General features: G+C 47.6%; 1 protein-coding gene across 1 annotated transcript in view; it reads right to left on the minus strand.

The window, feature by feature from the left end:
* Positions 1-203: 203 nt before the first annotated feature.
* LOC129710475 (EF-hand calcium-binding domain-containing protein 5-like) overlaps positions 204-25582 on the minus strand; it is a 59278-nt gene continuing 33899 nt past the window's right edge. Inside the window, exons 10-21 of the mRNA XM_055657431.1 lie at positions 24765-24839; positions 22896-23110; positions 21195-21383; positions 16897-17331; positions 15568-15737; positions 13840-14059; positions 12836-12988; positions 11986-12092; positions 8391-8641; positions 7201-7421; positions 3350-3446; positions 204-2188 (exon numbers count right to left, since the gene is read on the minus strand). Coding sequence (XP_055513406.1) covers positions 1950-2188; positions 3350-3446; positions 7201-7421; positions 8391-8641; positions 11986-12092; positions 12836-12988; positions 13840-14059; positions 15568-15737; positions 16897-17331; positions 21195-21383; positions 22896-23110; positions 24765-24839 — 2372 coding nt within the window. The 3' untranslated portion in view covers positions 204-1949. The remainder of the gene's footprint in view (positions 2189-3349; positions 3447-7200; positions 7422-8390; positions 8642-11985; positions 12093-12835; positions 12989-13839; positions 14060-15567; positions 15738-16896; positions 17332-21194; positions 21384-22895; positions 23111-24764; positions 24840-25582) is intronic.

Consider the following 25582-nt stretch of genomic DNA (forward strand, 5'->3'; position numbering starts at 1 on the left):
TATTCTAGTTTTCTTTAATTGATGGAAAGACACTGCATGGAAACAGGCCATTCGACCCATCGAGTTCACGTTGACCATTGATCAACTGTTTACTCTGGTTGCAAAGATAGACACAAAGTGCTGGAGTTACTCAGTGGGTCAGGCAGCAATTCTGGAAATAAGAATGGGTGACATTTTGGGCTGGGACCGGAGAAGGGTCCCGACCCGAAACATCACCCATCCTTTTTCTCCAGAGATGCTGCCTGATCCACCGAGTTACTCCAGCACTTTGTGTCTATCTTTGGTATAAACCAGCATCTGCAGTTCTTTGGCTCCACACGACTTCTATGTTCACCCACTCCCTACAGACGAGGGGTAATTTACAGAGGGACAATTAACCTACAAACCCGCACGTCTTTGGGATGTGGGAGGAAACCGGAGCACCCGGAGGAAACCCAACGCGGTCACAGGGAGAACGTGCAAACTCCACACTGACAGCACCCGAGGTCAGGATGGAACCCGGGTCTCCGGAGCTGTGAGGCAGCAGCTCTACCCGCTGCACCACTGTGGCAGCTGCCCTGAGTGGAAGGATTTATTTATCCCTCCAAAATTAAATTTCAGGACACTGATGACATGGCTGCAAAGCTGCCATTTTCTAGTTGCTATTTCTGTGCTGACTTGTACACCACTGGCTTCTGATACTCACTTCCTACACCTGATAGAAAGGTCATACATTCGTCCAATGCTCAATATCTAGGCAAACAAATCCGTGCATCATTGAAAGACTAACACTGATGAAGATGCCATTATTTTGGATAAGACATTAAACTGAGATCCTATTTGCTTTTCCAGGTGGATATATGAGAATTAGATATCTGATGGATATAAGGCGAATAGAAGGATAGTGGTAATTCTCCCAGTACCTTGGTTGCTGTACCTGATCAGGCTTATCGGACAACTGAACCATTCTACCAGCAACTCGAGAGCAGTCCTGAGCTGCTATCTACCTCTTTGGAGACCCTAGGACTATCTTAAATCGGACTTTACCTTGTACTAAACGTTATTCCCTTCATCATGTATCTGTACACGGTGGACGGCTCGATTGTAATCATGTATTGTCTTTCCATCGACTGGTTAGCATTCAACAAAAGCTTTTCACTGTACCTCGGTACATGTGACAATAAACTAAACAAGATAGAAATAAGGAGATTATAGGATTCTGCTGCTTGCAGGCCCATCTCCCTCTCTACTTTAGACTTCAGAGATACAGCGTGGAAACAGACCCTTCAGCCCACAGAGTCCGCATCGACCAGCGATTCCCATCCACCAGCACTATCCTACACACCCAGGACAATTTACAATTTACAGAAGGCAATTAACCAACAAACCTGTACGTCTTTGAAGTGTTCAAGGAAACCGGAGCACCCGGAGAAAACCCACGCATTCACAGGGAGAACGTACAAACTCCATACAGACAGCACCCGTAGTCAGGATCAAACCCAGGTCTCTGGCGCTGTGAGGCAGAGCTCTACCCGATGTTTGAGGAGATTTAGAAAGCTGCCGAATACTTCATTGAACCTCGGCAGGTGTACAGTGGAGAGCATATTGACTGGTAGATCAGCAACTCAAGTGCCCAGGAACAAAGGAGATCACAGATCACTGACCCTCCCCACCATCGAAGGTCCATCACAGGTACTGACCTCCCTACCATCGAAGGGATCTACAGGAAGCGCTGCCTCAAAAAGGCAGCCAGCATCACCAGAGACACCCACCACCCTGGCCACGCTCTCATCTCGATGCTACCATCATGACTGAGGTACAGGAGTCTTAAAATCATGACCCCCGGGTTCAAGGATAGCTTTTTCCGAGAAAGTTTGGATCATTGACATGTCAGTATTCATTGCACGACACACAACATAGTTTTCAGTGAGCGCTTACAGATATCATGAATGAAACAAGCAGGCATTTATTTAAATACTAAATGCAGCTGCATGCTTTTGGGTTCTTTCACTGAGAATAGGTTTCCTCCCAGACAGTGAGTCATCAGAACCTTTCTCCACAGATGAAGCCAAGTGGCACACAGAGGGCGGTCGGTAGAAGTGTCTTAGGTTGGATTTCATCTCCATCAGTGTGAAGCAGAGGTACGACCAGTTATAGAGATAGTACACAATATGGCAGCCATAGTTCCACACTTCATCAGGTCGGACATCTGAAAAACACACGCAGGGAGGAGTGTTTAGTGGTTTCAAAATGATAGACACAAAATGCTGGGGTCAGTCAGCGGGGACAGGCCATTAGGATATTTTACTGTGGCTGTGGCATGTAGCACAGCACCTCTTCGTGGTCGCAAGATGACACTGCATGCTAACATGTCTTCTTGCTAAAGTGGTCAGACAACTTGTTCTGTTTGATGTTTAAGAAGGAACTGCAGATGCTGGAAAATTGAAGGTACACAAAAATGCTGGAGAAACTCAGCGGGTGCAGCAGCATCTATGGAGCGAAGGAGATAGGCAACGTTTCGGGCCGAAACCCCTTGGGTTTCGGCCCGAAACGTTACCTATTTCCTTAAACATTGCCTATTTCCTTCGCTCCATAGATGCTGCTGCACCCGCTGAGTTTCTCCAGCATTTTTGTGTACCTTTGTTCCGTTTGATCTTCTGTATGTGCACGCCAGGTTGATTGCATTCGTCGAAACAGGTGGACCACGTGAAGGTTGCAATCTCCCACCCCCTAACATGTCTGAAGAAGGGTGTCGACCCGAAACATCACCCATCCCTTCTCTCCAGAGATGATGCCTGTCGCGCTGAGCTACCCCAGAACTTTGTGTCTGTCTTCAAGCCACATCAACCCTTGTGTCTGTGGGACACCGAGATGAACACAATTATTTTGCCGAATTGAAAATAAGTTACATAATGGACACTCCCTCTCCCTGGTATATGGGCCAAACGCTGGCAGGTGGGACTGGTGTCGATGGGGCATGTCGGTCAACATTCACAAGTTGGGCCGAAGGGCCTGTTTGCACGCTCTATGCCTCCTTAACTCCTATGCCCTTATTCTCCGGGGAAAAAATAGCCATTTTAGACTTCAGCAAAACAGGCACTCCTGATAGGAGGGGTGGGGAAAAGGAGGCGGGGTGGGGGGGGGGGGGGATGGAGGAGGGGGAGTGTGGAGGCGGGGAAGGGAGGGCGGGGGGTGCCCCCAACTTCTGACCTTCGGGGTGCCTCCCCCGACACTCGCTTCCATCCCCACCCCCTAACCATCACCACCTCCTCTCCCTTCATCTCTCTCGAGCCGATACCCTTTAAACCGGGCACCATTCTAGTCGTGAAGCATCTGAAATCCACTCAATACCATTCTCGGCAGTACCTACCTTTAAAGTACTGTTGGAGAAGGTATGTTGTCATCTTAGAGATCGTGGTGATGGGATTAAAGTCACAGATTTGTTGAATCAAATCATAATTGAGCTGCTGCAAGGAGAAAAATAAAAACGCCATTGAGTGTCGACATTTAATTTAGTTTAGGGAAAACAGGCCCTTCGGCCCACCGAGTCCATGCCGACCAGCGATCCCCATGCACTAACACTGTCAAGAATCAGTCAATCTCCACCTTAAAAATACAGGGCTTAAAAAAATGATCCCAGGAATGAGTGGGTTAACAGATGATGAGCATTTGACGACCCTGGGCCTGTACTCGCTGGAGTTTAGAAGGATGAGTGGGTTCCTCATTGAAACTTACCGAATAGTGAAAGACTTGGATAGAGTGGATGTGGAGAGGATGTTTCCACTAGTGGGAGAGTCTAGGACTAGAGGTCACGGCCTCAGAATTAAATGACGTTCCTTTAGGAAGATGAGGAGGAATTACTTTAGTCTGAGGGTGGTGATTCTGTGGAATTAGTTGCCACAGAAGGCTGTGGAGGCCAAGTCAATGGATATTTTTAAGGCAGAGATAGATAGATTCTTGATTAGTATGGGTGTCAGAGGTTATGGGGAGAAGGTAGAGGATTCTAAAACTAGAGGGCACAGGCTTTAGGTGAGAAGGGAAAGATTTTAGAGGGGCCTCAGGGGCAACTTTTTCACTCAGAGGGTAGTCTGTATCTGGAACGAGCTGCCAGAGGAAGCTGTACATGCAGGTATATTGACTACTTTTAAAAGACATTTGGACAGGTGTATGTATAGGAAAGGTTTAGAGGGATATGGAACTTGGTTTGCATGGACAAGATGGGCCGAAGGGCCTGTTTCCGTGTGTACAACTCTCTGACTCTTTGGTTTCTAGGTTGTGAACTGCCAGCAGAGGGAGACAAACATCAACTTTCCTTCTGGTTTTGGAGGATATTTTAAAGATAACAACACCATGGAAACAGGCCCTTCGGCCCATCGAGTCCATGCCAGCCATCCGTCACCCGTTCACACTAGTTCTGTGTTATCCCACTTTCTCATCCACTCCCTACACACAGAGGGACGATTAATCTACAAACCCACACGTTTTTGGGAATTGGGAGGAAACCGGAGCACCCGGAGAAAACCCACATAGTCACAGGGGGTAACGTGCAGACTCCACACAGGCAGCACCTGAGGTCTTGTCTCTGGCGCTTTGAGGCAGCAGCCCTACCAGTCCTGAACTATTATTGGACTATCTTTGATAGTTATCGGAGGCGGCTCAAACTACAGCGAAGCTTCACTCCCTGACGAGCTCAATGCGTTCTACGCACGGTTTGATCGGGAGGACACTGATGTGCCTTCCCGATCCCCTATTCGCCCTGATGGTGTTACAGTCACGGTGGTCTACGTCAGAAGATCCTTCAGGGGGGTGAACCCTTGGAAAGCGCTTGGACCTGATGGTATACCCGGTCGAGTTCTCAAAACCTGTGCAGACCAACTGGCGGGAGATTTTACGGACATTTTCAAGAGGGCATCAATAATACAGGTGCCCAAGAAGAGTAAGGTGACGTGCCTCAATGACTATCGACCAGTGGCACTAATGTCTGTGGTGATGAAGTGCTTTGAGAGGTTGGTTATGGTGCACATCAACTCCTACCTCGACAAGAACCTCGACCAACTACAATTCGCCTACCGCCACAACAGGTCAACGGAGGATGCGATCTCACTGGCTCTCCACTCCGCACTGTACCACTTGGACAATAAAAACACTTACGCCAGGCTGTTGTTTATAGACTACAGCTCGGAGCTCAATACCATCATCCCCACCAAGCTGGTTATCAAGCTCACAGAACTGGGTCTCTGCGCATCCCTCTGCAATTGGATCCTCGACTTCCTCATCCACAGACCACAGTCTGTTCGAATTGGAGGAACCACTTCATCCTCAGTAACAATCGGTACGGGAGCACCTCAAGGCTGCATGCTCAGCCCCCTGCTGTACTCACTCTATACCCATGACTGTGTAGCCGGTCATAGTCCTGGGATGTCAGGACTGTCTTATGAAGAAAGACTGGATAGACTTGGTTTATACTCTCTAGAATTTAGAAGATTGAGAGGGGATCTTATAGAAACTTACAAAATTCTTAAGGGGTTGGACAGGCTAGATGCAGGAAGATTGTTCCCGATGTTAGGGAAGTCCAGGACAAGGGGTCACAGCTTAAGGATGAAGGGGAAATCCTTTAAAACCGAGATGAGAAGAACTTTTTTCACGCAGAGAGTGGTGAATCTCTGGAACTGTCTGCCACAGAGGGTAGTTGAGGCCAGTTCATTGGCTATATTTAAGAGGGAGTTAGATGTGGCCCTTGTGGCTAAGGGGATCAAGGGGTATGGAGAGAAGGCAGGTACGGGATACTGAGTTGGATGATCAGCCATGATCATATTGAATGGCGGTGCAGGCCCGAAGGGCCGAATGGCCTACTCCTGCACCTATTGTCTATGTTTCTATGTTTCTAGTGCGAACTCCATCATCAAGTTCGCCGATGACACCACTGTGGTTGGATGAATCACAGATGGGGACGAGTCAGAGTATAGAAGTGAGATCGACCGACTGACCAAATGGTGCCAGCACAACAACCTGGCTCTCAACATCAGTAAGACCAAGGAACTGATTGTGGACTTTAGTTGGGGAAGGATGAGGACCCACAATCCCGTTTATATCAACGGGACAATGGTGGAGAGGGTCAATAACTACAAATTCCTGGGCGTGCATATATCAGAAGATCTTTCCTGGACCCAGAACACCGATGCAATTGTCAAGAAGGCACATCAGCGACTCTACTTCCCGAGAAGATTACGGAGATTTGGCACGTCGAAGAGGATTCTCCTAAACTTCTACAGGTGTACAGTAGAGAGCATTCTGACTGGTTGCATCGTGGCCTGGTTTAGCAACTTGAACGTCCAGGAGCAAAAAAGATTACAAAAGGTTGTGACCACTGCCCAGTCCATCACCGGCTTTGACCGTCGTAGGGATCTATCGTAGTCACTACCTAAAAAATCATCACGGACCCACAACATCCTGGCCACACACTTATCTCACCACTGCCATCAGGTAGAAGGAGCCTGAAGACTGTAGCGTCCAGGTTCAGGAACAGCTTCTTCCCCACAGCCATCAGGCTATTAAACACATCGAATAAGCTATGAGCTCCGAACTACAAAAGACTATATTATTATTTGTTATTTGCACTATATTTGTTATTTATTGAACTTTTTCTTTTTTTCCCCGTTGTATACAATGTTTACATGTTCACATATTGTGTTGTGCTGCAGCAAGTGAGAATTCCATTGTCCCGTCACGGGACACATGACAATAAAACACTCTTGACCCTTGACTCTGCTGGCTTCACCTTGCACTGAACGTTGTTACCTGATCATGTGTCTGTACACTGTGAATGTCTCGATTGTGAACACGTATTGTCTTTCTGCTGACTGGTTCGCAAGCATAAAGAGCTTTTCACTGTACCTCAGTCCACATGACCATATAACCATATAACAATTACAGCACGGAAACAGGCCATCTCGGCCCTACAAGTCCGTGCCAAACAAAAAGACTATATTATTATTTGTTATTTGCACTATATTTGTTATTTATTGAACTGTTTCTTTTTTTCCCCATTGTATACAATGTTTACATGTTCACATATTGTGTTGTGCTGCAGCAAGTGAGAATTCCATTGTCCCGTCACAGCAAAGACACTGCAGTGACAATGAACTAAAGTCCACTAAAGTAAAGCACTAAAGTTGCGGCAGTGTGCCAACCTGACGCTTGTGGATGCATCTTGTCTCTTACCTCCTGCAACTGGTTCCATGCGAGGCCTTCCACAGTGACGTTTGGTTTCATGAGATGGAACACTATTTTGAAAACCTTATGGACCATCAGTGGAGGGTCACTTGACTTCATGACATCTACTACATCCTGTTCATTCAGTTTCCTGATATTTTCAATCAATTCCTTCAACATTAGCTCATGGAACAACACCTTCTCTCGACCTTCATACTCATTATCAAAATCTGCAGAGAAACCACACAGCAAGTGAAAGAAAGAAGATGCTCGTGTTAGAAAATGTCATAATAAAGAACTGTAGATACAGGTTTATAGCAAAGATAGGCACAGAGTGCTGGAGTAACTCAGCGGGTCAGGCAGCATCTGTGGAGAACATGGATAGGTGACGTTTCAGAGTGCTGGAGTAACTCAGCGGGTCAGGCAGCATCTGTGGAGAACATGGATAGGTGACGTTTCACAGAGTGTTGGAGTAACTCAGCGGGTCAGGCAGCATCTATGGAGCTAAGGAAATAGACAACGTTTCGGGCCGAAACCCAGAAGGGTTTCAGCCTGAAACGTTGCCTATTTCCAGAAGGATTTTGGCCCGAAAAGTTGCCTATTTCCTTAGCTCCATAGATGCTGCTGCACGATAACTCCAGCGGGTCAGGCAGCATCTGTGGAGAACATTGATAGTTGACGATTCACAGAGTGCTGGAGTAACTCAGCGGGTCAGGCAGCATCTGTGGAGAACACGGATAGGTGACGTTTCACAGAGTGCTGGAGTGACTCAGCAGGTCAGGCAGCATCTGTGGAGAACATGGATAGGTGACGTTTCACAGAGTGCTGGAGTAACTCAGCGGGTCAGGCAGCATCTCCGAAGAACATGGACAGGTGGCATTTTGGGTCGAGGGCCTTCTTCAGACCCCATACACTTGCCACATTATTGACTGAGAGTTATTATCACGGTCACAACGTTTAAGAAACATTTGGACATGTACATGGATAGGATAGGTTTAGAGGGATATGGACCAAATGCAGGCAGATGGGACTGGTACACTGTAGATGGGACATATTAGCAGTGTAGGTAAGTTGGGCTGAAGGGCCTGTTTCCACACTGTATCACTGTGATTATACTTTGGGTTGGGTTTTCTTGATTGAGCACTTAACCTGATATTTTAATTGTAATTCAACTCTACAGAGGAGGGTGGGCAGGTTACCAATGTCCAAACTGCCTTCTGGGTCAGTAGCTCCCTGCACGATGATGGAGCAGGTCTTGGTGAGGATGTCCAGCATCTTCAGCATGCTCCTGTACTCGTGAGCCACAATTTCGTGCTCAGTCCCAAGGTCAATGTCAAGGATGGCCATCGTTATCCCATCTCTGCCGCGCAGAGGCACACACACCCTCTTCCCTTTATACGTCGATGAGAAGACTACTTCCGAGGTGTCAGCACATCTGAAGAGGTAGTTTCTGAGTGTGAAGAACATTGAAGAGGAGTTAGAATGTGCACTGATATTGGACAACAGGCAGGTGTCAGGGGTTATGGGGAGAAAGCAGGAGAATAGGGTTAGGAGGGAGAGATAGATCAGCCATGGTTGAATGGCGGAGTAGACTTAATGGGCTGAATGGCCTAATTCTGCTCCTATTACTTATGAACTTATGAGGCAATAAGTTTCTCAGACTCAGACTCGATGGGCTGAAAGGCCTGTTTCCATGCTGTATCCCCAAGCTAAACACTTCCGATCAGAAGTTTCGTGCTGGTGATCTGAGGGAGTTAGATGTGGCCCTTGTGGCTAAAGGGAGAGAAGGCAGGTAAAGGATACCGAGTTGGATGATCAGCCATGGTCATATTGAATGCGGTGCAGGCTCGAAGGGCCGAATGGCCTACTCCTGCACCTATTTTCTATGTTTCTATGAAATGGCCCATGAGAACATCATTTCAAAAATTGAAGTTACCCTACACAAATCTTACAAATCTGGAAAAAAAACTAAATCTACTATCCAAGTGCAATAGAGGAAAAAAATAATTGTCCGGCACAGAAGTTCACACAATGGCAGGTGGAACTCCACGTAATGGGAAGATGTCACCACAGTGTGGTGCTGTTGAGCATGCTCTTCCCAGTGCACAGTGGTGCGGTGTAGAGTTGCTGCCTCACAGCGCCCGGGACACAGGTTCGATCCTGACTACGGGTGCTCTCTGTACGCTCTCCCCATGACCTGAGTGGGTTATTCCCGGGTGCTCCGGTTTTCTCCCACACTCCAAAGATTGTAGGTCAATTGTGGGATTGTGTGTGGGATAGTGCTAGTGCCTATAGAGCGATCGCTGGTCGGCACGGACTCAGTGGGCCGAAGGGCCTGTTTCCACGCTGTATTGCCAGAGTCTAAAGGATGATCAACTATCGTCCAATACAATCACTCGGTTTTAAATCTCTTTTCTATCTAGTTTAGACAATAGACTATAGGTGCAGGGGTAGGCCATTCGGCCCTTTGAGCCAGCACTGCTATTCAATGTGATCTTGGCTGATCATCCCCAATCAGTACCCCGTTCCTGCCTTCTCCCCATATCCCCCGACTCCGCTATCTTTAAGAGCCCTATCTAGCTCTCTCTTGAAAGTATCCAGAGGACCGGCCTCCACCACCCTCTGAGTCAGTAGCAATTCTAAATATTCCAATCATATTTAACCACATTGGATTTTATCAATGGAACTGATGTGCTACATACTGAGAACCATATTCTGCACCCTGTATCTTCCCCTTTGTTCTACCTATTGTACTGGAGTTTGACTTGCTTGTATAATATTATCTGATCGCATGGACAGCATTTTGGAGTATTGTGTGCAGATCTGGTGGCCACATTACAGGAAGGATACAGAGACTTTGGACAGGGTGCAGAGGAGGTTTACCAGAATGTTGCCTGGACTGGAGGGGATTAGCTACAGGGAGAAGTTGGACAGGCGTGGATTGGTTTCTCTGGAACGTCGGAGGATGAGGGGTGACCTCGTAAAAGTATATAAAATTATGAGCACTATAGATAAGGTAGACAGTCAGAAGATTCCTTGAATGCATACATCAAATACTAAAGGGCACAGATTTAAGTTGGGAGGGGCAACATTTAAAGTATCTGGTATAAACCTCAATCTGCAGTTCCTTTTTGTTACATCTCTGGAGAAAATGGATAAGTGACGTTTCAGGTTGGGACACTTCTTCAGATTGGTATCTGGTTTAAATGTAAGCTAGAGTGCTGGAGTAACTCAGCGGGTCAGGCAGCATCTGTGGAGAACATGGATAGGTGACGTTTCACAGAGTGTTGGAGTAACTCAGCGGGTCAGGCAGCATCTATGGAGCTAAGGAAATAGACAACGTTTCTATTATATAATAGAAACGTTGCCTATTTCCAGAAGGATTTCGGCCCGAAAAGTTGCCTATTTCCTTAGCTCCATAGATGCTGCTGCACTATAACTCAGCGGGTCAGGCAGCATCTGTGGAGAACATGGATAGGTGACGTTTCACAGAGTGCTGGAGTCACTCAGCGGGCCAGGCAGCATCTGTGGAGAACATGGATAGGTGACGTTTCACAGAGCCCCGAAACGTCACCTATTAATTCGCTCCGTAGATGCTGCCTCACCCGCTGAGTTTCTCCAGCATTTTTGTCTACCTTTGATTTTTCCAGCATCTGCAGTTCTTTCTTAAACAGAGATTTAAGGTGAGGGGGGAATGATTTAATAGGAACCCGAGGGGCAGCTGTATCGCACAAAGGGAGGTGGGTGTATGGAACGAGCTGCTGGAAGAGGTAGTTGAGGCAGGGACTACCACAACATTTAAGAAGTATTTAGACAGGCACATGGATAGGGTAGGTTTGGATGGATATGGGCCAAATGCAGGCAAGGTGGACTAATGTAGCTGGGTGGGACATGTTGGGCAGTGTGGGCAAGTTGGGCCGAAGGGCCTGTTTCCACGCTGTATCACTCTGTGACTCTATTAAGGGATGATCAACTTGAAATGAAATGACATCTGTTTTCAAGAGACAATAGGTGCAGGTGTGGGCTATTCGGCCTTTCGAGCCAGCACCGACATTCACTGAGATCATGGCTGATCATCCACAATCAGTACCCAGTTCCTACCTTCTCCCCATATCCCTTGACTCCGCTATTTTTAAGAGCTCTCTTCTGAAAGCATCCAGAGAATTGGCCTCCACCGCCCTCTGAGGCAGAGACACAGTTTTGTGTAGAAAGTAACTGCAGATGCTGTTGGTGACCCCATTCCTGTTCTCCAGAGATGCTGCCTGTCTCGCTGAGTTACTCTAGCATTTTGTGGCATCTGTTTCAGTTTGACCCGATTCACATTCCCTACAAATCAATTAAATATGAAAGGAACGGAACACGGGGATTCCAGGTCAAGGCACTTTACTGCATATCTTGAACCTTTGATGAAATTTACTGCCGTGTAAAATAGACTATGTGATAAGTGCGCCAAACAGTTTTTCACTGTAGCCTCGGTCCAGGTGACACCAATAAACCAAAAGTTAGTGTAGGAACTGAAGAAGGGTCTCGACCCGAAACGTCACCCATTCCTTCTCTCCGGAGATGTCGCCTGTCCTGCTGAGTTACTCCAGCTGTTTGTGTCCATCTTCAACCAAATGTTTTTAAGAAGGAACTGCACTTGCTGGAAAATCGAAGGTACACAAAAGCTGGAGAAACTCAGCGGGTGCAGCGTTGCCTTTTTCCTTCGCTTTCGGCCCGAAACGTTGCCTTTTTCCTTCGCTCCATAGATCTCCAGCTTTTTTGTCTACCTTCAACCAAAAGTTAGTGTCTGACCTGAAGTAGTTGTCCTTTCTGTTGAGAATCATCGGGGGAGAGTGAACATCGGACCATTGCTCAATGGGGTCGTTTTCAGAGGTCATCGTCTTGCATAAAACATATTCCTTTGAGGGGCAATGGAATAGGTTAGCAGGTATGTATTCACAAGCTCATACCTTCCTATGTCATAAGAATCACTGTCGAGGCACGGTGGCGCAGCGGTAGAGTTGCTGCCTCACAGCGCCAGAGACCGGGTTCCATCCCGACTACGGGTGCTGTCTGTACGGAGTTTGCACGTTCTCCCCGTGAACTGCGTGGGTTTTCTCCGGGTGCTCCGGTTCCCTCCCACACTCCAAACATTGTAGGTCAATTGCAAATTGTCCCCAGTGTGTATAGGAAAGCGTTAGCGTGCGTAGATCGCTGGTCAGCGCCACGGTGCCGTCCGGAGAGGACCCTGCGGCGAGAGTGGAGGGGTCGGTGCGACGGTCAATGATGGCACTGACCGACAGATGAGGACGGATACGTGGAAGTGAGGACGCCGCTGCCGGGGGAATGAATGGAGGACTGGAGTGGGGGGGGGGGGCCGCTCGGACGGGGGGGGAGGGGGGGAAAAAACAAAGGGGGACATGGCACAGGGAGGGGGGGGATTTGTAACTTTGTAAGCGCCCTTCCTGTGGCCACTATTTGCATACCTTTGCAAGCAAAGAATTTCACTGTGACTTATCACGTGACAATAAATCATTCAATACTAAACTCGACGGGCCGAAGGGCCTGTTTCCGCGCTGTATCTCTAAATCTACAACTAAAATGATTAAGCTAGGCCCGAAGATACTCATTAAAAACGCTTGTGAGGGGAGTGATGGACTACCTTGGTGGTGGTGGGTTCCACGAGATACGTGATGCCGGTCTGGATGCTGGGGCTGATGTTGAGCAGCCACATCATGGCGCTGTCCACTGCCCGCAGGATGCTGCTCTGGAGACGGACATGGTGGTAGGCGATGCTGAACGCCTTTGCGATGCCCTAGTAAACACATTACACCCGTCATTCCCCCGACTAATATGCCATTTACTGGGGGCAGCAGCAGAGTTGCAATGGCACCTGCGAATTCACAAGCTGGTACATTCCTAAATCATAAGAGTCATTGGTGCGGCACGGTGGCGCAGCGGTAGAGTTACTGCCTCGCAGCGCCAGGGACCCGGGTTCAATACTATTTTTGTATTGTGTATTGTACTGTTGTGCTGCTGCAAGAATGTCATGTACCAGGTTAATTCCTGGGATGGCAGGACTGTCATATGCTGAGAGAATGGAGCGGCTGGGCTTGTATACTCTTATTGAAACATACAAGATTACTAAGGGTTTGGACATGCTAGAGGCAGGAAAAATATTCCCGATGTTGGGGGAGTCCAGAACCAGGGGCCACAAAAATAAGGGGCAAGCCATTTAGAACGGAGACGAGGAAACACTTTTTCCACACAGAGAGTTGTGAGTCTGTGGAATTCTCTGCCGGGCGGTGGAGGCAGGTTCTCTGGATACTTTCAAGAGAGAGCTAGATAGGGCTCTTAAAGATAGCGGAGTCAGGGGATATGGGGAGAAGGTAGGAACGGGGTACTGATTGGGGATGATCAGCCATGATCACATTGAATGGCGGTGCTGGCTCGATGGGTCGAATGGCCTCTACTCCTGCACCTATTGTCTATTGTCATTGTCATTGTTCTGGGACTTATGACACCAAAACGCTCTTGACGTAACGGGAATGTTAGGAGAAGGCAAACACCGACTTTCCATTTTTTAATACATTTTGCTCTTTCGGAGTTTCGGAGAGGTTAACGAGGTTTCACAGAAGTCAGCAGGGGGGGGGGGGGGCGCCGCACCGGATAAAAGTTGATCTCGTGAGCGGTGAACACTTTGCCGCACTTGTCCCTCAGCGTGTCGATCCCCATCACCCCGAAGACTCGATTGTAGTGGTCCTTGATGGGGATGACCAGGAACGACCCCTCCGTCCGCTCCCGGTGGCAGTTCCAGAAGTGGACATTGCTGTGATCCTGCACCCTGTAGATATGCAGCGGCCTCCCCTCGTCCACCACCGCAAAACTGTGGCACAAAGCGGCAAGCAACACAGACACAAGCTCACTCACCACCCCAACCGTTCGGCCGAACGCACTATGGGAACTTCACTCACCCCCCTGCAGGAACTATACAACAGGAGGAGCAACTCCAGAGCAAACAAAATCATGAGAGACCTCTACCACCCCTGCAACGGACTGTTCCAGCCACTACGGTCAGGCAAACGCCTCCGTTGCCATGCAGTGAGAACGGAGAGGTTGAGAAGGAGTTTCTTCCCAGAGGCAATTCGGACTGTAAACGCCCATCTCACCAGGGACTAACTGTACAGAACGTTCTTCCTTCTATTATTTATTATGTAAAATAATATGTGTGTTATGATTGTGTTTATAAATTGTTTGGTTGTTTTGTTGTTCCGCGAGCATTGCCACTTTCATTTCACTGCACATCTCGTATGTGTATGTGACAAATAAACTCGACTTGACTTGACTTGAACAGGTCGCTGGCCCAACTCAAGGGGCTACGGAACCTGGAACCTTTCCTTATTTCACCATCTTTCTTAGAAACCGTATCTAAAGTGACCGCCATTCACATATCGATCTTAACAATTACATTGTATAGGAAGGTAAACAAAAATGCTGGAGAAACTCAACAGGTGAGGCAGCATCTATGGAGCGAAGGAATAGGTGACGTTTCAGGTCGAGACCCGCAAGGGTCTCGACCCGAAACGTCACCTATTCCTTCGCTTCATAGATGCTGCCTCACCTGCAGAGGTCCTGAACCGAAACGTCACCTCAGATTCAGATTCAGATTCAATTTTAATTGTCATTGTCAGTGTACAGTACAGAGACAACGAAATGCATTTAGCATCTCCCTTGAAGAGCGACATAGCAAACGATTTGAAAAAAATAATAATAAGTGGGGGGGGGGGGGGGGGGGGGGGGGGGGGGGGGGGGGGGGGGGGGGGGGGGGGGGGGGGGGGGGGGGGGGGGTGATTGGCAGTCACCGAGGTACGTTGTTTATAGAGTGCAGCCGCAAGAAGCCCTGCAAGGACCTGTCCCTCCCGGACCCATGGTTGGGGTGAGAGCAGTCCTTGGCGATGCTGAAAGACAACGTTGCACCTGCCTCCTTGCAGCTGACCCGATAGTCATGCCTTCGCTTCACCTGCCTCAGAGGGTCCCGACCCAAAACGTCACCTATTCCCTCGCTCCATAGATGCTGCCTCACCCGCTGAGTTTCTCCAGCATTTTTGTCTACCTTCGATTTTTCCAGCATCTGCAGTTCCTTCTTAAACACTTGTGTAGGAAGGAACTGCTGATGCTGGTTTAAACCGAAGATAGACACAAAATGCTGGAGTAACTCAGCGGGACGTTGGAATGGGTGATGTTCTTCGATCTGAAGAAGGGTCTCGACCCGAAACGTCACCCATTCCTTCACTCCAGAGATGCTGCCTGCCCCGCCGAGTTACTCCAGTATTTTATGTCTATAGACGTTAGGGTTGGGAGTGGAGGCGCGATGTATTAAAGGCCCACACTTACCTTACGCCCATGTCTCTGTACAGTGCCTGGTTGAGTACATAAGGTGCATCTTCCACTGTGCAAGCCACATAGTGTAGGAAGACCTCACCCCTGTCTGGCCTGTGGTAATTGTGCCTCAGCAGGGCAATGGACGAGCTGATTCTCTTGTTGTCACCGTGCGCCTCCGTGTCCTGTCACGGGAAAATTGTCCCATTACGAGGGTCGACGTTACAGACACAGCGTGGACCCAGCACGCTGATGCAATTATAAACAAAGCACATCAACGCCTCTACTTCCCGAGAAGATTACGGAGATTCGGTATGTCAGAGAGGATTCTCTTGAACTTCTACAGGTGTACAGCAGAGAGCATATTGACTGGTTGCATCGTGGCCTGGTTCGCCCAGGAGCGGAGTAGACTGCAGAAAGTTGTGACCACTGCCCAGTCCATCACCGGCTCTGATCTCTCCATCATCGAAGGGATTTACAGGAGTCACTGCCTCAACAAGGTGCTCAGCAGCAGAGACCCACAACACCCTGGCCACACACTCATTTCACCACCACCATTTTCACACAGAGAGTGGTGAATCTGTGGAATTCTCTGCCACAGAAGGTAGTTGAGGCCACAGTTCATTGGCTATATTTAAGAGGGAGTTAGATGTGGCCCTTGTGGCTAAAAGGATCAGGGGGTATGGAGAGAAGGCTGGTACGGGATACTGAGTTGGATGATCAGCCATGATCATTTTGAATGGCGGTGCAGGCTCGAAGGGCCGAATGGCCTACTCCTGCATCCATTTTCTATGTTTCTAAGAAGGTACAGGACCCTGAAGACTGTAACGTCCAGGTTCAGGAACAGCCTCTTCCCCACAGCCATCAGGCTATTAAACACTACAACCTCAAATAAGCTCTGAACTATTATTGTTATTATTGCACTATTATTGCTGATCATCCACAATCCGTACCCCGTTCCTGCTTTCTCCCCATAATCCCTTGATTCCGTTAGCCCTAAGAGCAAAATCTAACTCTCTCTTGAATACATCCAGTGAATTGGCCTCCACCGCCTTCTCTGGCAGAGAAATCCACAGATTCACAACTCTCTGGGTGAAGAGGTTTCTTCTCATCTCAGTCCTAAATGAGCTACCCCTTATTCTTAAGCTGTGACCCCTGGTTCCGGACTCCCCTAACATCGGGAAAAATGTTCCTGCATCTAGCCTGGCCAATCCTTTAAGAATTTTATATGTTTCTATAAGATCCCCTCTCATCCATCTAAATTCCAGTGAATACAATTCCTAGTCGACCCATTCTTTCATCACATGTCAGTCCCACCGGCCCAGGACTATTGTTCGGTCCTACCTTGTAAAGAGATTGAAAGACAACTTTATAAACGGGTTCCATGCTGGAGCTGGAGGTGGCTGCGGCCCGTTTGATGTCGTAAAACCATTTGCGTCTGGCTCTGTGACGTGCTCTCTCCAGGCAGTTCTGTTCACTTCTGGCCGTCAGGAACGTGACCAGGTTCTCAAAGTCGTCCTCCTTGCCCGAGATCTCAGCCACCAGCGTCTCGATGTACACGTTGAACTCTGACTTGGTCAGGGCGGGGTTGTCCGAGTAGTACTTACGGTAGAGCTTCAGCTTGTGATGGGCTGTGGGGCAAACGCAGGTCATCGAGTGATACACTGTGGAAACAGGCCCTTCGGCCCAACTCCCCCACACTAGCCAACAATGTCCCACCTGCCTGCACCTGGTCCATATCCCTCCAAACCTGTCCTGTCCATGTACCTGTCTAAATGTTTCTTAAACAATGGGATAGTCCCAGCCTCAACTACCTCCTCTGGCAGTTCGTTCCATACACCCACCACCCTTTGTGTGAAAAAGTTACCCCTCGGATTCCTATTGAATCTTTTCCCCTTCACCTTGAACCTATGTCCTCTGGTCCCCGATTCCCCTACCCTGGGTAAAAGACTCTGTGCATCTACCCAATCTATTCCTCTCATGATTTTGTACACCTCTATAAGATTACCCCTCATCCTCCTGCGCTCCATGGAATAGAGACCCCAGCCCTGCTCAACCTCACCCTATAGCTCACACCCTCCAGTCCCGACAACATCCTCGTAAATCTTTCCTGAACTCTTTCAAGCTTGACAATATCTTTCCTATTATAACTCAGCAAAACACAGCGCCCATATTGTCCACAGCGCAAGAAAAATTACCTGTGAGAAGTTTTGTTTAATTCATTGCCACAGATGGCTGTGGAGGCCAAGGCAATGGGTATTTTTAAGGCAGAAGTAGATGGTAGAGATTGTGCTTTCTTTACGGAGTTTGCACGTCTTCCCTGTGACCTGCGTGGGTTTTCTCTGAGATCTTTGGTTTCCTCCCACACTCCAAAGACGTGCAGGTTTGTAGATTAATTGGCTTGGTATAATATAAAATGCCCCTAGTGGGTGTAAGATAGTATTAGTACGCGGCCTTCGGTGGGCCGAAGGGCCTGTTTCCGTGCTGTGTCTCTAAACTAAACGTGCTACAATGCTGTAAGATTTCAGCATCTGTAGTATAATTCAGCTTTAGTTTAGAGATACAGCACAGAAACAGGCCCTTAGGCCCATCAAGTCCGCTCCGACCAGTGATCACCTGCACACTAACACTGTCCTACACACACCGGGGACAATTTACAATTTAGAGAAGACATTTAACCTACAAAACCCGCACGTCTTTGGAGGGTGGGAGGAAACTGGAGCACCCGGAGAAAACCCACGTGGTCACGGGGAGAACGTGCAAACTCCATACAGACAGCACACGTGGTCAGGATAGAACCCATGTCTCTGGCGCTGTGAGGCAGCAACTCCACCCGCTGCACCACCCATGTCACCCCTTGTGATTTCAGGGATGGAGTCGTTATGACTGTTGGACTTCCTTCCAGCCGGCCAAACAGTGCGTCTGGGAACTTCAGCAGCCGTGTAATACAATGGAGAGTGGAACGAAGGATTATCAGTGTCTGTGACCAGCCAGTTACAGGAACGTGCTGTCAATATCCTGGTTCCCCACCATCTCTGGCAGAGGCCTGGAAATATCCACACTGTCTCACAGCCTCTAGCTCTCGCAGCTCACAACCCAGTGGAACAAGGGTCTCGAACCGAAACATCGCCTATTCCTTCTCTCCAGAGATGCTGTCTGACCCGTTGAGTTACTCCAGCTTCTTGTGTCTATCAGCAATAGGAAATTTGATTTCTCGAACTTCAAGTAACCCTCCCTGTCCCTCTCTCTCCCTTCGCCCCCCCCCCCCCCACCCTAGTTCTAACATTTGCTTATCATCGTCTGCTTTGATCAGTCCTTATCACATCCTTCCATATCTCTGTCTCCCTCTCCCCCGACTCTCAGTCTGAAGAAGGGTCTCAACCTGAAACGTCACCCATTCCTTCTCCCCATCCATTCCATCCAGGCCTTTCACTAAATGGTAAGTTACAATGAAGTCCTCCCCTCATTCTTCTAAACTCCAGCAGGTAGAGGCCCAGTGCTGACAAATGCTCATCGCACTTTAACCCACTCATCCCCAGCATTGCATCAATCCACTCGTTCCGACTTAAAACACACGAAGGTTTCAGGGGGTTTGAATAAGAGTCGTCCAAGCACACACTTGTAAGGAACAGGGCAGCACGGTGGCGCAGTGGTAGAGTTGCTGCCTCACAGCATCAGAGACCCAGGTTCAATCCTGACTACGGGCACTGTCTGTACGGAGTTTGCACGTTCTCCCCACGAGTTTTCTCCCACTCTCCATAGATGTCCAGGTCTGTAGGTTAATTGGCTTGGTATCAATGTCCCTAGTGTGTGTGTGTAGGATAGTGTTAGTGTACAAGGATCGCTGGTTGACTTGGACTCCATGGGCTGAAGGGCCCGTTTCCGCGCTGTATCTCTGAACTAAAATTAAACTAAACTAAAGTAGATACAAGTCTTGTCACAGTAAAAAAATGTCTGAACTCAGCAGCTGTATCTAATAAATCTCCCACTGTGACCATATCCTCTGATCCTTCTTTTATTCCCAAACGTAAGACCTTTAGCCTGAAATATGAACTTGCAAATGTAGACAATTGCAAACATCCCGATCCGACTGATTTTCTATATAAGGGCAGGAAAAGTCGTGGGAAAACCAAGATGCTGTGAAACAAATAAATTAGTTTTGTTTAGTTTGGAGAGACGTGGAAACAGGCCCTTCGGCCCACCGAGTCCACACCGACCAGCGATCCCCGCACGCTAACACTATCCTACACACACTAGGGACAATTTTACATTTATACCAAGCCAACTAACCTACAAACCTGTACGTCTTTGGAGTGTGGGAGGAAACCGGAGCACCTGGAGAAAACCCACGCGGTCACAGGGAGAACGTACAAACTCCGTACAGACAGCACCCGTAGTCAGGATCGAACCTGGGTCTCTGGCGCTGTGAGGCAGCAACTCTACCGCTGCGCCAATGTGAATAATAGCAAGTTTATGAGGATGTTGCCAGGACTCAAGGGCCTGAGTTATAGGGAGAGGTTGGGCAAGCTGGGACTCTATTCCTTGGAGCACAGGAGGCTGATCCTGTAGATGTGTATAACATTTTGAGTGGAATTTTATTGAGAGAGTAACAGAGCTTTTTACCCAGCGTAGGGGAATGAAGAACCAGAGGGCATAGGTTTAAGGTGAGAGGGAGAAGATTTAATAGGAACCCGAGGGGCAACGTTTTCACACAGAAGGTTGTGGATGTATAGAACGAGCTGCCAGAGGAGGTAGTTGAGGCTGGGACTGTAACATTTAATATACATTCGAACCGCTACATGGATAGGACAGATTGGGAAGGATTTGGGCCAAACGCAGGCAAGTGGGACTAGTGTAGCTGGGACATGTTGGTCAGTGTGGGCAAGTCGGGCCGAAGGGCCTCTTTCCACACTGTATCACTCTGTGACTCTCTATAATACAGTTTGGGACAATTTTCAATCACAAACTGGTGTATAATTTCTCAATAATAGCTGCAATAATTTCTAGCTTTGGCCCAGAAACAGATTTCCGTATTGGAGGCCATTGTAATATCAAAGATTCAATGTTCAACGGTGCTTTAGTGCCACTTGAGTGAAGTGCAAACACACAGTGAAATTATTTTCTCACAAACAGTCCAGTAGAGTGTTTCTATATTCTATATCATAAGCTGTAGGAGCCGAATTAGGCCATTCAGCCCATCAAGTATACTCTGGCATTCAATCATGGCTGATCTGTCTCTCCCTCCTTACCCCATTTTCCTGCCTTCTCTCCATAACCTCTGACACCCAGCATCACCAGAGACCCGCACCATCCTGGCCACACACTCATTTCACCACTGCTGTTGGGAAGATGGAACAGGCACCGGAGAACCTAACGTCCAGGTTCAGGAACAGCTTCTTCCCTACAACTATCAGGCTATTAAACACTACAACCTCCAAATAAGCTCCGAGCTATTATTATCTTTGCACTATTATTGTTTGTTTTTCATGTGTGCACTGAATTTTTTTTTCTCGTTTATTATATTTACAGAGTACTATGTTTCCATATTGTGTTGTGCTGCTGCAAGTAAGAATATCATTGTTCTATCTGGGATACATGACAATAAAACTCTCTTGACTCTGACATGAAAGAGATTCATCTACAATAAGCCAACTTGGCAAGTCAGTGTTCCTACCTCTCTTTAAGGAGTTGCGTTCCGTTCCATCCTTGTATTTACTGATGAGTTCGGTGAGCTCTCGGAGCTGAATGTGTCCCGAGACATCGTTGTCCCATTTCTCAAACAGTGCGTCCATGATTATCTTGTGGGTGTTTTGCAGAGCTACCTGGTTTGCCTGCAAACAGAAGCAATGATGAATGAGGCAGTTCAGAGTCTAGAGATACAGCACAGAAACAGGCCATTCGGCCCACTGAGTCCGCACCGACCAGCGATCCCCGCACACCAACACGATCCTACACACACTACGGACAATCTTAATATTTGCACCAAGCAAAGTAACCTACAATTAACATGCACGTCTTTGGAGTGTGGGAGGAACCAGATGATCTCGGAGAAAACCCCACGCGGTCACGGGGAGAACGTACAAAGAAAGGAGAAAGGAAGAGGAGGAGCCCGAGGGCTTAGGGAGAGCTGAGAAGGGGAGGAGACAGCAAGGGCTACCGGAAATTGGAGGTCAATGTTTATGCTGCTAGGGTGCAGACTGCCCAAGCGGAATACGAGGTGCTGCTCCTACAATTTCTGGTGGTGAACATCACAAGATAGTTTAGTTTATTGTCACGTGTATCAAGGTACAGCGAAAATATTTTGTTGCCTGCTATCTAGTCAGCAGAACGACAATACATGATTACAATCGAGCCATTTACAGTGTACAGATACATGATAAAGGAATAACGTTTAGTGCAAGGTTAAGCCAGCCAAGTCCGATCAAGGATAGTCCGAAGGTCTGATAGTCCAATCAATTAGTCTGAGCCACAGGGAGAGGTTGAGCAGGCTGGGTCTCTATTATTTTGGAGCGCAGGAGGATGAGGGATGATCTTATTGAAGTATATAATATCATGAGAGGAATAGATCGGGAAGACGCACAGCCTTTTGCCCAGATTGATAACCAGTGAACCAGAGAACATAGGTTGAAAGTGAGGGGGAAAAGATTAATAGGAATCTGAAGGGTAACTTTTTCACACAAAGGATGATGGGTGTATGGAACAAGCTGCCAGAGGAGGTAGTTGGGGCAGGGACTATCCCAACATTTAAGAAGTATTTAGACATGTACATGGATAGGAGAAGTTGGGAGGGATATGGACCAAACGCAGGCAGGTGGGGCTAGTGTAGATGGGACATGTTGGTCGTTGTGGGCAAGTTGGGCCAAAGGGCCTTATGTAGAAACATAGAAACATAGAAAATAGGTGCAGGAGTAGGCCATTTGGCCCTTCGAGCCAGCACCACCATTTAATATGATCATGGCTGATCATCCAAAATAGGTACCCCGTTCCTGCTTTCTCCCCATATCCCATGTTTCTGTTAGCCCCAAGAGCTAAATCTAACTCTCTCTTGAAAACATCCAGTGCATTGGCCTCCACTGCCTTTTGTGGCAGAGAATTCCACAGATTCATGAGTCTCTGGGTGAAAAAGTTTTTCCTCATCTCAGTCCTAAATGGCCGACCCTCATTCTATGCCTTTTTCCACGCTGACTGGTCACCGCGCAACAAAAAGGCTTTTCACTGTACCTCGGTACACGACGATAAACTAAACTCAACTGGGTACGAGTATTGCACTAAAATAGCACAAAATTCCCTTCTACACGCTGAAGTTAACAGAGACGGCAAGAAGAAAGATTTGTGGGAATTACCTGAGCTATGTTTCCCAATTTTTCCTCTTTGGTTTCCTTATACGTGGCCCGAATAAATTCGATCAGGTTTTCCTTGGTCCGGGTGGAGGTACATTTGCCCGCATACACCTCCATCAGTTGCACAAACTGCACAATATTCTTGAACCTTCGCTTGAAGGGACTCGTGTGCAGAGCAAGGCTGTGAGACTGCAGATCCAAGATGATGGTGGTCAGATCTGGATGAAGCCAAGGAGAAAGATCAACCTCTCTGACCCAGGCAGCACTGTTTACTTAGTTTAGTTTAGAGATACAGCTCGGAAACAGTCCCTTCGGCCCACCGATTCCATGCTGGCCAGCGATCCTCGAATTCTTGTATACAATACAGGGTATTAAAATACAGGATCTTAAATCAAAGTCTAAAGAACCATATGTACTATAGCAACATTTAAGAAACAATTAGACAGGTACATGGACAGGACATGTTTAGAGGGATATGGACCAAACGCAGGCAGGTGGGACTAGTGTAGATGGGACATGTTGGCCGGTGTGGGCAAGTTGGGCCGAAGACCCTGTTCCACACTGTATCACTCTGACTCTAGATATGCAAACTAAAATATGCCATTGAATAATTTATTTGTATTCACTATCCAAAAGATTCCAATACATTCCAATAGGGTGGCGCAGCGGTAGAGTTGCTGCCTCACAGCGCCAGAGACCCGGGTTCCATCCTGACTACGGGCGCTGTCTGTACGGAGTTTGTACGTTCTCCCCTTGACCTGCATGGGTTTTCTCCGGGTGCTCTGGTTTCCTCCCACACTCCAAAGACGTGCAGGTTTGTAGGTTAATTGGCTTCTGTAAATTGTAAATTGTCCCTAGTTTGTAGGATAGTGTTAGTATGCGGGGATCGCTGGTCGGCACGGACTCAGTGGGCCGAAGGGCCTGTTTCTGTGCTGTATCTCTAAGGTCTAAAGAACCATGAAGTAGACATGCAAACTTAAATAGACAATAAATAATTTATTTATATTTGCTACCTAAAATATTCCAATAATTCAGTCTGAAGAAGGGTCTCGACCTGAAACGTCACCCATTCCTTCTCTCCAGAGATGCTGCCCGTCCCACTGAGTTACTCCAGCATTTGGTGTCTACCTTCGATTTAAACCAGCATCTGCAGTTCTTTCCTACCAAAACATTCCTCAACCATTTTCATTCCCATTCCCACGCTGACCTTTATGTCCTGGGCCTCCTCCATTGCAAGAGGACTTTAGATGTGTTGGATTAGAAGTGGAGCAGAATTCAACTTTAGGAACTAAAAGTGGAAGATTTGTGCCTTCCTTGAGATCCTTTGTATGATGTTGCACAATTGATCCATCAGAAGTTAGAACGAGTATATTTAATGTCTAGAACTAGTTTGATTGCCATTGATTTATTCGTATCCCCCTATCAAAGAGATCTACAGGAGGCGCTGCCTCAAAGAGGAAGCCAGCATCACCAGAGACACACACAACCCTGGCCATGCTCTCATCTCACTGCTACCACCGGGAAGAAGGTATAGGAGACTGAAAACTGCGACCCCCAGGTTCAAGAACAGCTTCTTCCTAACAACCAGCAGACTCTTGAACACTGCATAACACTGACCACAGCCACTGTGACCTTCTACGGACTGTGTCTTTGGTTGCAACATGGACTGGTATTAGCTCCCGTATTATTATGGTAATTAATTTAAAAATATAAAGATATTATCTGCGGGTTGTTGCATGAAGCTTCTGCAAGTAAGAGTTTCATCCTTCTATAATCGATACATGCAGCAATCACACACTCTTCACCCTTGCATCCATTCTGCTTTTATCTAAATTTGGAGAAGAATCTAATCTGGGTAGAACGTTACATTACCTGGAAATTTCGACAATCTCGCTTCCTCTTCTTCACGGATATAATTATGAGAAGGTATCCCAATCGGAATGTCACCTGCAAGAAAAAGTCAATTAAAACACACAATTATATTGTTATATTTGGCTTTGAAGTAAAATATTGAAGGTCCTTAGATCGCAGATAGTGCTGTCTGTACGGTGTTTGCACGTTCTCTCCCTGACGGCGTGCATTTTCTCCGAGATCTTTGGTTTCCTCCCACATTCCATAGATGTGCAGGTTTATAGGTTAATTGGCTGGGTATAAATGTAAAGAATGAGGGGAAACCTCAGTGAAAAACTTACCAAACAGTGAAAGGCCTGGATAGAGTGGATGTGGAGAGGATCTTTCCACTAGTGGGAGAGTCCAGGACAAGAGATCGCAGCTTTGGAATTATAGGACTTCTGGAGACGAGGAGGAATTTCTTTAGTGAGAGGGTGGTGAATCTGTGGAATTCATTGCCGCAGAAGACTGTGGATGCTTTGTGTATTTTTAAGGCAAAGATAGATAGATTCTTGATTAGTACGGGTGTCAGGGGTTATGGGGAGAAGGCAGGAGAATGGGGTTGAGAGGGAAAGAATGATCAGCCATGATTGAATGGGCCGAATGGCCTAGTTCTGCTCCTCTGTCTATGAAAAAAAAGGCTGCGTAAATGAGGCTATGCTGAAGATAGACACAAAATGCTGGAGTAACTGTCCCGCTGAGATACTCTAGCACTTTGCGTCTCTTACCCCTCAAGAATAAGGGGCAAGGCATTTAGAACAGAGACGAGGAAACACTTTTTCACACACAGAGTGGTGAGT

This window comes from Leucoraja erinacea, chromosome 28 (assembly GCF_028641065.1).
Source record: "Leucoraja erinacea ecotype New England chromosome 28, Leri_hhj_1, whole genome shotgun sequence".
Taxonomy (NCBI): Eukaryota; Metazoa; Chordata; class Chondrichthyes; order Rajiformes; family Rajidae; genus Leucoraja; species Leucoraja erinaceus.